The following is a 12666-nucleotide window of genomic DNA, read 5'->3' on the forward strand; positions in this document are numbered from 1 at the left end:
AAACCACAATGAAAAAGGAGACTCACCTATTGCAGATTCCAATGCAAGGATGTAGGTGCAGTGAACTTGGACGAAATAAGTATTTAGCTGAAGTTGACATAGAGCTGACGATTGTGGTAAAAGATGGTGACATCAGTCATTGGATAATGTGCATCCTGAGGCTCAAGATTTAAAAGGGAAAACAAACCATCAACATGTTCTTGGGCATTGCAACAAAATGGGTTATATGTTTGGAAAGATGTGAGTCCATCTCCAGTAATAGGTTCACAATCCTTTCTGGTCCATCACACAAGTTCAATAAATAAGCCTGGATTCAATCAATCCATGGTAGCTTTGGCACAGAACTAGTGAGTATTTACTGGTACCAATATATAACACAATAAAATGAGAAAAATGACAAAACATATTAAGCAGATGTTTCAACATTTTTACCTTAAAAATTGCCAGGAAACAGCATAGCATCTATGACAGGACCTAGAGGCTGACTGTAACGCATCCGCAGCCACAAACACCTAGTTTGAGATTCGATCACAGACAATACTTTCTGACTTAGACTTTTTCCAGAAGTCAAAATCCTTCATGGGGCAAGATGAAAGGCTGTATGTAATGAAGTCCTCTTGATGTTGAGTACTCTTGGCCAAGTGGGAAGTTCAAATGATGTGCCTGACAAAGTCTTCTCATCGTCCACATGGCTGTCATGTCTTTAACCTGTTGAGATTTCTTCAATGTGACTTGCTCTCTCATTTTAATTCTTGGAAGCCTTTACTGGGACAAGCATATAGGCAGTATCTAGGAAGGTTACACCAAAGCCAATTTCATAGCCGTGAGTGTCCATTTAAACCTTCTTTCTTGTGGCAAAAAGTTCTGAGTTGGATCAACCTGATATTCTTGCCCGCTGAGGTCATGCCAGGGGTGGATAGTGCTGAGAAGGTTGCCCCAGTCCTCCAGGGGCCATTAATGTTCTAAACCCTTTTTATTACTTTTTGCAGCATTTTTTCTTGGCTGCTTCTAAGGCTTCCAGTACCCCAAGGACAGCACTTAGAGCCCAGGTCCCACTCCTGCACAGTTCACCAGCACAGTCCTGTCTGGGCCCACTCGTCACTGGTCAACTAGTCACTCCAGAAAAAGGTCATTTTGATGTTCCTGTAGCATTACAGGTATCCACTATCAGTCCTGGGCAAAAATGGGACCAGGTCCACCCCCTAAGATCTAAAAACAGGTCACAGATAGAATGGTTCATTCTCATCTGTTCCTCAGCAGGTCCAAATGGGTTCTGAGTACACTGCATCAATGAGAAAGGTTTTTCAAAGCCAAAGTTACAAAAATATCATGTTAATTTACTTTAATCTTTCTTATAGGAACATCTACAGTGACATACTCTACACATAGCTTTTTGGGGCTTGTCACTGTAGGACCATGGCAACCTTAAATATTTCCATGTTCCACACTTAAATCCTTGGTGCCATACATTTGCCGCTTACAAGGCATACTTAGGAGTGACTTACTCAATATTTAAAAGTAGAGGTCCCTTCTATCAAAAAGAGTAATTTTAAAGGGCTATCTGCAGGTTTAAAAGTTGCAGCTGTCATGTTTTCCTTGTCAGTTTAGTGGATGGCACAATATGAGTTTCAGCTCACAGCTAGCATTTGCCATTGGTATATATCGGCTCCATATACCATGACCATACTAGGTGGATAAATATTCTAGTTAGGAGTTAGCAAATTCTGTCTTGTTTTAGGGATCCGAGAACACACACTGGGGATCAGCAGTGCCCTACAGCCCAGATTTAACATATCAGCAATACCATTCTCCAAACAATTGGGGGGCACCATGCATCTTCTCATAGCCATCTATCTATTTCTTTCTTGCCAGAGCTTCTTAAGAACTGTAGTGACTAAGCATAGTCAGTAACAGTCCAGGAATAATATACCATATTTCCCATGCTGTGTTCCAGTTCCAATGGAAAATATGTTCTAGTGGAATATTACATTAACTCAAAATGTTATCTGTGTGTAGAAAATCAAACAGGTGTAATCTCAGCCTATGACAGCGAGTGATGCATTGGTCCTTAAAGTTAAGGAGTAAAGACAACCTGAATCAGTCTACCTTTATGTTGCTAATCAATCTTTGTTTTTTGCATCAAAGAAATCTAAAAAGTCATTGTTACAGTATCCCATGAATCTAAATTAATTTATTTCCAAACTGTGATTTTAATCAGACCAACAGTCATTGAACCACTTATCATTAGCTAATGGTTATCCCAAAAAGGTATGTATGGATTGGTACTTATATAGAGCAACCCCAGCTGTGAAGCAACAGAATCCTGTAGATTATGTGAGGGATCGTGTGCATGCAGTAGAGGAGGGTTACAAAAATATATTTTACACACATTAAGGAACAGGGAGCTGAATCAATGTGTCCATAATCACACAGTGTTGATTTCCAAGGACAACTGCTCAAGCCGTTAGGACACATCTCTTCGCAATGTGTACATATTACAACACAGTTGGTTGCTTCCTAGCTAATATTGACCAATAAAGTATTTGGACAGACCAGACTTAATATTCTTAACAACTGATCTACAATTCAACAGAACAGAGGATTCTCAACCAAGGATAATTCATACATACCAGTAAAAGCACTTTTTCATTAAAATAGCAGGCGTTCTGTAAACGCCATTGCCTAAACAAGTAAACATATTTATTTATAGTAATCCCTGAGATAATGGAAACTTTAAACCCTCTTTGAGTTCTTTTATACATGGTGTCCTGCACTTTAGCCTGCTATCACTGTGAAACGTTAGACTATTATACAGAATGGTGTATCTTGTAACCATTTATTTAATTATTTTTTAAACTTATACTTTATCATCTTTTTCAGGCACATCACAGTGTGTAACTGCGCTTACAAAAAGGGAAACATCCCCAATTGCTGGGGGGGGATCTTTTCTGATGGGCCAAAATTGTGAACCTGTACATAGAAAAGTATTCCCTTACCCTTACATAGCACTCATCAGCACTAAGCCCCACATGGGCTATGCCACGACTTCCAAGAACACCAAGCCTGGAATGTTGCTTCAAAAAATATATTTTCAGCATATAAGAACTCAATATGTATATTGGGAAGCTAGAAATTTGTTTTGGATTCCCAAGTGTATGTGGCGTACTTAGTCAATATAGGATCTTTCTTAGTAATGAAAGGGGGCACTAAGGCAACTTTTTGTGTGGACAATTTATCAACAAGTGTAGGAAAAATCCAATTTTGCCCCTGTTTGCATGGTCATTCCCACTTTTTGCTAGGTTTTATTGCTGGTACTTGGAGTCTGCACACTGGAACACTGCTGTATGTTTTCTGATGCCAGCAAATATGTTGAATTGGTCCCTAGTATGTGGTACAAATTGTACCCAGGCCTGTAAGTCAAATATCACTAGTGGACTGCAGCACACATTGTGCTACCACTAGAGTAACAGTGTAAAACATGAATGTAGTCCTACAACTGTAGCCTGTAAGTGCAGTTTTAAAACTGCAAATTTGACCTGTAAAAATAGCCTCTTTTGAGAGGCCTACATTTTCCTTTCAAATATTTATAGGTCACCATTGAGTGGTCCTTTAAAGCCCAATAAACAGAGTCCATGTTATTTAGAAGTAGGACATGTAAAGGTGTAATGTATAACATGTTCTTACAGTGTAAAGGCCCTAAAAGCTAAGTGTGGCAAGGTTAGCACTACAGTAGGAAACATTGGAATATAATATTAAAATTAAATATTGTTATCTCAAACTAGAAACAATATAAAAAATAATTTTTGACTTTTTGTAATATTCAATAAAAGCCCAATTCATTAGTATAGTTAGATTGTACCAAATATTTTGCAAAATATATTTTTTAAACGTCACATTTTGCCTGTGTGAAGCCTCTAGAAGCTCATTTGAATGAGCTTCCAACTGTCAACCAGGAGCTGAACTTACTTTACAGTGTTTCTACCCTCTGGATGATCCTTTACTTATATGTGTTTGAATGTATCAGTTTAAAAATAATAAAAAATTTGCTTTTCATCTGATAATGCCTATTCTATAGAGATCTTACTTTTTACTACCATCGTGCAATCTTTAGATAGAGCCACGCACCAAAACAAAGCTAACCATTTTCTACAATTCTGATTGTTTTTTCCTAGGCTGAGCCTGTAATTCTGGATCTGCGAGACCTTTTTCAGCTTATATATGAATTAAAACAGAGAGAAGAAATTGAGAAAAAGGCACAAAAGGATAAGCAATGCGAACAAGCTGTGTACCAGGTATAAAGATGAAGACACACCTTTGGTATTTAATCATAAATGAGCATCAAAGCAGAAATTCCAACTTGAAAGTGTTAAATCAAAGTATCTGAGTAGTATCCTGGCATGTGGCATTAAGACTGTAGTTGGGAGTAAGGTTTTTACTTATGTCGATACCCTGGTGAATGACATTTTCAGTTGAAGGTTATGTCTGTGTAGGTACTAACGATTCTCAATTTAAAGAGGTTTCAGTGCAGATGTGGGTCTGCCCTGATATCACCTTAACTACAAAACTCAGTTGGCTGTGCATCAGTGTTTCAGAGATTCTTTTGTGTGGAGAAGATGAACCAAATTTTCTTGCAGCTGCCTGGATGATTTGGAAATTTTTCACCTGGTGAGAAGGGAATATCTCTCTGCAGATGGATTTAGGTAACTGCCAGGGCTGATTATAACGGTGTAGATAGCTATCTTGTTTCTAGGGTTAAATTTATTTCCGAATATTGTTTGGTAGGGAGATAGATTTCAAACTAATAGGTATGTTGAGGTGGATTACAGTCATCTGTATATTGATACAAGGGAATATGTTTTGTGAAATACATGAAGAGCAGTCCTATTTTGGCAAAACTATGACTTCTAAGGGTATAATGGTATGTTGTATTTATACTCAAAGGTTCTCTATTTCTGTTCTGTCCTTTCATATTTGATCACTCTTTTTATGCTTTTGCTGTTTATTTCCTTGCCCTCATTTCTATCTTCTTGGATGTAGACAATTTTGGAAGAAGATGTGGAAGATCCGGTGTACCAGGTAATTTATGTATATGTAGAAAACAGAAAAATAGAAATGAATAGGTGCATGTAACAGGATCTATCATCACATTCCAGCTTGCCATCTCTCAATGCCAATATCTTCATTTAAGGGAGGTGATTCTAAAACATGTGGTTCATAACCCAACAAACAATAACCATGTCAGATTTAAAAATGTACAAGTTAACATACTAGAACAATTGCCCCAGTACTACTTGTTGTTCATGTCATCAATTATGAAAGGTGACAGATGCCTAGGAAAAGGAATAATCATCTATGCAGTGAAAGATGTCTAGGAAAAGGAATAATAATCTATTGAGAAATCTACTGCACAAAATGTGTTTATGTGAGGGTGATAAATAGACATTCAGAAATTAAAATATTTGTAATAAATGACTACTTTGGAAATAAAAGAGTCTGACTTTTTATATTATATAGTTATAGCAGAAGAGGTATTGTGCCTTAAGTCTATACTTCAGCACATCACTCCGTTTCTGTTTGTAAATTACTGAAAATCTAGTGGGTTAAGTTAATATCGTAGACTTCAAGAAATGTTCAAATATATATTTTTTTCTTGTGTCATAAATATTAGGAATGGCATGTCCATTCACCATTTACATGTTGTCCCTGTTAGGAGTAATTCAGAACCTTGAAGTCCCATTGTTTTCTTTACAGTCAATTTGCCACAATGTGTTACATTTTTGAAAGCCACCAAACAGTGAGCTGATCATTCAAATACCTGTGGTCCATAAGCCAAAATCATAACCATGACAGATTTTAAAATGTACCAGATAACATACTATAACAATTGGCTCAGTACTGCTTTCTTTTTTTAACCAGGTGTATATGAGCACAGGATTGAAATAACAATTATAAACTTCTAAATGGATTGTTAGTGCTAAATCTGGGATCTCCAAGTCATATGTATAAGTGTCTGTTGTCTTTCTCGTTTTGCCTACATACCACCTTGTCCTCACTTGCTCCATCTAGTTCTGTTCTGCCTTGCCCATGCACCTTCTCTCCATTTTAGACCTTTTGTTTCTTTCTTAAGACGCTTTCCCTCCTTTTTCTTCACTGTCCCTCCTCCTCTATTTTCGCTTACCTGCATTGTGTTCCTGTCACACAGCTCCCATGTTGGCTCCATGCTGCTGCATTTTCCTTCAATTTCTACTCCTCTTTCCATTCTGCTTATTTTCAAATTTCTACATTTCTGCCATCACACACATTTTTCTGGCTTTTTCACTTTTGACTACCTGTCTTCCGCTTCTTTGTTTGTTTATTTGTCATTGGGTTATCCCTCATACCCCAATGAACCCTCCTCCATCCCTTAAGGCTTCTGCTATGGCCTATGCATACCCTCTTTTTAGTGGTTCTACAGTTCTGCAGTCCCCAAATACCTTCTCCGTACTCTGTGTACACCAGCTGTGTCTTTCTTGTGTCTCTTTTGATTGCACTGTATTCCCGATACTCTTCCGACTTTTTAAAGAATTCATGGTGTTTTTGTGCCACATCTTCTGCCCTCAAGTTGTTTGCCTTCTAAATAAAGCTGCTATATTGAATCTCAGATATGGCTTGCAGCACCATGCTTTCTGCTGTCCATGGGCATCCTTTCTCCAAGTTAGTTTGTAGTTTTGGGCAGTTACACAGAATGCCAATAATTACTGTAACCTTTTTTTAAGTGATTATTTGGATATCATTTATGGTTCTGGAGTGTAGATTTAATGTGCTACAAGAGAGTCAATGAAAAAAGTGCAATTCCCAGCATTATTGTAATAAGGCAAGAATGTTACATTACATGGCTTTATTCATATTAGCCTTGATTTTTCCCACTTTATTTGAAATGTTTTGGCTCTTATTTTGTTTTTGTTTAATCAGTGGAGCTTATGACAATAGTCACTCATTCAATTGCCTTGCAATGGTCAGATTTTTGCCTTCCACCAGGGCCTCCATTACTTTACTTTAAAACTGTCTTCCTACAAATCTGAGTCTAAATAGTTAGATGAGTTTCCTGATTTGCAAGCCTACAATGTATGTATGGTTGGTAGGTGTGAGCTTCAATTACCAACCATGTCAATGAGCCTATTGCATTTGTAAAACAATGTGCAGTTCAAATTATTAAAATAAACATCATCCAAATGTTGCACGGAGAACATACATGTTTGGAAATCATGCATGAGTTCTATTAACTTTTATTTTTTGTGTAACACCAAGTTTTCTCTTAAACTACAACAAGCATTTATCTAGTAAACTGCTTTGGTATTACAACTTTTATTAATTCTCTTAAGTACATTTCGAATTTAAAGCTACTACTAGAAACATTAACACTCTACATAATGTTTTCCTCAATTCTGAATTTGACATTCAAAGAACATTGTCCATTGTACTTTTGTTGTCAACATTAGAAACATTTGCTTAATAAAACCTATTTTGTTTCTATCCTCATGACTTCTACCTCAAATATTCATTAGCTCCTTTGTTTACTCACTGTAAATTGCATTTACCAACACCATCTCTTTGGTGTATAGTCTGTATTTTTTGCAGTGGATGCTTGCCATGCAACTGGTCAAGCAATGGTGAAACTGTTTTTGTAATGAAACCAACTATTAAGCAGCATGATACCTTTCATATCAGCAGTATGGGCAAGTTAAATGATTCCTGGGCTTACCTTTAGGATATCAACAAGAGAATTTACTTTCCTATACATTAATTCATTTTAATATTTTGGCAAAGGTAATCCAGATTTCACAAGCTCATTACATTTTATTTCCAAAGTAGCATATGCAGTAGGAAGAATAGCTGGGTCTTATTCAGGGCACTTGGATGTTAGCATTACACTATATATGAAACCTATGTAATTAGCTAACATAAAGAGCATAAGAAAAGGATGATATATGGAAATTGTATTCATCAATGCAACTGGATGGTCAAATGATTGGCCATCCACTCAATGACCTGGTTGGATCTTGATGTCACAGTCTACCCTGTGTTAGCTTTAACTGATGAACATTTCAGGCTATGATGTGAATCAGGCTATGCTGCGTTAGGACACCTTTAATTTCTGCAAGTCTGTCTGTACTCTCACTTCTTGTTTGCTGATTAACTTTAACTTTAAATCTGAAATTCAGAACTTTTCTTTTCTTTCCTTTACTTTTTTCTGTGTCCTTTCCCTCTGGCTGCTGATGTAACAGTACATTGTGTTTGAGGCTGGACATGAACCAATTCGTGATCCTGATACTGAAGAAAGCATTTACCAGGTACATAGTTGTAACAGTTCTTAGCACATGATGATGTTGAATTCATATGAAGTGAAGGTTATATTTAGGGATGTAATCCGAAATGTGGTATAGACATCTGCTGCTGAACAAAACTGAGCTGCATTACTTCAACTACTGCTATTGAGTTCTACATTTAACATTACATATTTTGCCATTTTCAATCTATCAAAAATGTGTACAGGCAACTATCTTTCAGACAACAACCATCTGCTGATCAGCGTGTTCAATGGAATAAAACCTTCAGTTCTTTAAAGTACTGGATAGTGCTTTTATTGCCCAACGTATGTGCCCTGTTATCAGTACATGCTATACACCAACACTATAGGTGCCTGCATGCAGTGATATTAAAATTCATAACTAGATTCTAACGGTGTTGCATTAGCAACTAAGTAATATAAAATCATATTTTAAACACATATTAACTTAAGTCAACCCTGATTACAGTTTGAATATAGCACATATTCTATTCCCTTAAAATTTGAATTTCTTCGAGAAACAAGTGATAAGACATAGATAAAGGTCTTCTCTCATCGCTTGCCAGCATTTGAGAGGATTAGAATATTCTCAATTTAAAACATTATTCATGTGCATGTTTAGGACCTCCCAATGGATCTATATAACATTGAAGAGCTATTAGAATTTTAGTGAAGTTTTTCATGTATAATGCATATCAGATACAAACAAATGGAGATGCACGTTTTAAGTGTCTATGAATAACATTTATTTCATGTGGAATTGAGCAGATAATATTCTCCTTTAAATTTAAGTGCTTTCATTATGTTGGTTTCATCTTTTGGTCTAGACTAGAACATATTAAATTAAATGCTTTTGATCTTTTCTCATATTGATCAACATATACTGAGTAGTCCATGGATATTAATATAAAAATTCTTATTATTAATTTTGGAAAATATGTGCCATTTACCAGAACTCTTTATTTACCTGTCCACCCTGCCTAAACCAGCATACTCAGCACACGCGCAGTATTTCCCTTAGTGTTCCTATTACATACATTTTTCAATTACTCAGCATTACTGAACACTTTCTAAAGTTATTACAAATGTTTGTAAATTATAATAAAAAAGTGGTTTTCAACATAAATCCTCCCACATTAAAAGTTGATTCCCTTCTGCTATTTGAAGAGTCTATGTCAATTACATATCAAACCTGGATTATCAATGTGCTTTTCAAAATTAAAAATACACTCATCTGTAACTATTCACATTAGTTTTATGCAATATTTAATAATCAAAGCACTCTCATGTTTCTTAGTTCATTTGGTTAATAGATTTCACAAAATTCCCATATATTTGAATCCATTTTCTTTAACGTGTCACCATTTTATTCAATCAGTTAATCAAATGAGTATAGTCATACTTGACCTATTCGAGGAAGCAACATAAAACAAAATGAGTTACCCTCTTTATTTCAAACTTACCTTCCAAATGGAATCTTGGCTTCATATTTCAGCGGAACAAACCGTAGCACTATTTTTACACTTATTGAGAAAACATAATAAGTGCCCTTGGAGTCCTCTGGATGCGTTTGATTGTCTCTTCAAATAGGATACACATATTTATATATGTATTTTTCTACTAATTAGGATTCTTGGAAGAACATTGTGAGTGTTCACAATTAAAACAAAACCAGTGTGAAACTCTTTGTGATAAAAGGATGAAGGAAAACAGTGTAACATCATTCATGACAAATGAACTTTTCATCAACTCAGCTATTAGAATGTGATCACTGTAGAAAAATGCATATATTTGTACATTCTAAAACATACCAACACATGATTTGAGTTATCCGTCTTTCTTTTATACTACGTTTCATTACAAAGAATCTCTCTGCCACTTCCCCCAACCTCTCATTCTTCCTGCTTGCCAAAAACTTCTGATTAACTCTTTCATCAACTATCATATTACTTGTGTTGGCTGTGGTACCCAAAGGACCACCAGACTTGCCTATTAATATTTCTGTCAACAGGGTGTGTACATGTAATTTTTCTCTGCTCATAAACTTTTCTCTGCTCATAAACGTTTTTGCACTGATGCAGTTGACAACGATAGGCAGAGATGGATATTCTTAGAAACCTCTTTCACAATGTACTCCCTTCCACATACAATGGATAACAGTAGGCTGTACCTCATATTTCCAATTCATATAATATAAACAAATTGGGTAATCTGTTGTTGTTTTGCAAATCTTCACCACTGACTTAAAACATGCTCCTCTGTTTTGATTAAGTAGTTATGTCATAAAGGATGGCATGTTTGCTCATACATGTGTTCATAGATTTTTATAGTATAGAGAAAATGTATTTTATTCATGTTTAGAGGTGAAAATATTGTTGTCCCATGCCTTTGAGTTTGTGTAAATTAACAACTATATTTGACGCTGGTTCAAAAATATTCATATATCTCTTGATTTCTTTAATTCTCTCCTAGGCTTTTGAGTTTTATTGGTTTTGTGCCTATTTCACATGTATGTGATTATAGAAATTACATTCTGGGATAGCTAAAATGTTTTTTGCCGTCTTGTTATATTTCATGGACTTTCTCATCACTATTGTAAGATATTTAGGGGAATTCTATGGCACAGATATTGAAGTTTTATCAATCCCATGTTTAAATATTGATAAGACTCAAATGTACATCTACCTGAAAAATAATAGAGAGAAAAATATGCACTGCCTTCCACTGTATGTCTGTTTATCATTGGAAGAAGGCAGCATTTTTTTAATAGCTTGATGAAATTTCATGTTCTGGCTCCAGGGAACCACTTGAATGTGTTCCCAATCATATGATTTATGTATTGCCATTCATCTGACTTGCATGCTTACCTTTGTCCCCAAACATCAGAGGAAAAGAAAATAAGATAATTAAAATTCTAGCATTCTGAGGATTATATGTGATTCAGTTCTACCATTCACAAACCGAAGAATTCTATTTAGCTATCGTTAAACTATAACTGTCAGAGTTCAGGAAAAAAACATCTTATTGTGAAAATCAAATATCAACTCAAATTAAAAGGGACCCTAGACTACTGCACTGTAAAGTAGATAGGCCTAGGTTATGATATACCCAGTTTAACTGTTGCAAGGCTGTGCCTAATCACACAGCAGTTTAACTGAGTATATCCTACCCACTTGTCTTGATTCCAATGAACTCAGGTATAACATTTAATCATCTAGTAACCCGAAGGGTTACTGGATGGAAGATTCAGGCTGTTTGCAAAATCGAGCTTTCAAATACATCATCAGCTTGAACCATGACTGTTGAGTCTGCATTTGGTCCATGTAAGGAGACACAAAGGGCACGGCGGAAGCAGAAGTATTGTGGCAGATCGGGAAGCAAGTGGCACCAGACCTATGTCTGAGAACTGGCAGAAAAATAGCACCCGCCATATTATGATGGTGTGCAGAAGGGTGGGGGTCATAAAGAGATGCATCTGACGGGCTCCTTGAGCACGCTGGAGCGGCGGAGGGCTTGTAGTCCTATCAGGCACCAGCATAGGGATTACGATATCCCTTTCTGCCAGCCATTTCATGGCTGGTCACCCGCCATGAAAAGGCTGGCAGTAAGGGACATAGGGTGCCCTAGGGTGCCCGTAGCGAGCCACCTTCCCCCTGATCCTTGGTTGTGGGTGTTGGTGTCCCCCTACATATCCCTGTACCATGAGGCAGACACCACATGGTGCCTGCCACGTAGTGCAGGGAAATGTAACATGTCCCGTTTCTACTTTGGAGCGGGTGCTGCAAACACCAACACCCACCACAATGTAAAATATATTCATTGCGACTGCCATGATAAGGGAGGCATTGTAATGCCAACTATGGGACCGCTGACAGCATGTCTGGTGGTCCCAATCCCCAATATGATGGTGGATGGCTTGAATTCTGTCCACAATCGTAATCAGACCCATAGTCTTGAGACAACAGCCCTGAAATCATTCCACTATTTTATGATGGAGGTAATGAGCACATTAAAATCTATCTGTAGTATGTATAATGCAATTGGATCAAATGCCCTGGTTTCCTTTAAAAGTTGGTACCTTGATGTGTTCTTGCCAGGAATTTGCAGACATTCTTTTATCTGTTCCAACAAGAATTCAAGTTGCAGACACAGAGATGCAGGTCTCTGGGGGTCCAGAGGCCCAGACTCTTGATCCTTTGATCCAAATTTTCATGCAGGATCTCGCTAACTCTGCTCTGGAAGATGGCTGACATATCTACTGTGCAGAGTAGCCATGACTTGAAGGCCCTTAGGTTAATAGGAGCAGCTGAGAAATTCCTCCAAAGTGACTATTCACCACA

General features: G+C 36.9%; 1 protein-coding gene across 4 annotated transcripts in view; it reads left to right on the forward strand.

Moving 5' to 3' along the window:
• The window catches only part of DAB1 (DAB adaptor protein 1), a 3595579-nt gene that overhangs the window by 3368514 nt on the left and 214399 nt on the right, over window positions 1–12666 (forward strand). For 2 of the 4 annotated variants that reach the window (XM_085602501.1, XM_085602500.1), the window contains 3 exons: window positions 4173–4292; window positions 5038–5076; window positions 8265–8330. In XM_085602501.1, coding sequence (XP_085458627.1) covers window positions 4173–4292; window positions 5038–5076; window positions 8265–8330 — 225 coding nt within the window. The remainder of the gene's footprint in view (window positions 1–4172; window positions 4293–5037; window positions 5077–8264; window positions 8331–12666) is intronic. The other 2 variants (XM_085602502.1, XM_085602503.1) reach the window with 1 other exon arrangement.

Source organism: Triturus cristatus, chromosome 4_2 (assembly GCF_964204655.1).
Source record: "Triturus cristatus chromosome 4_2, aTriCri1.1, whole genome shotgun sequence".
In the NCBI taxonomy this organism is placed as follows: Eukaryota; Metazoa; Chordata; class Amphibia; order Caudata; family Salamandridae; genus Triturus; species Triturus cristatus.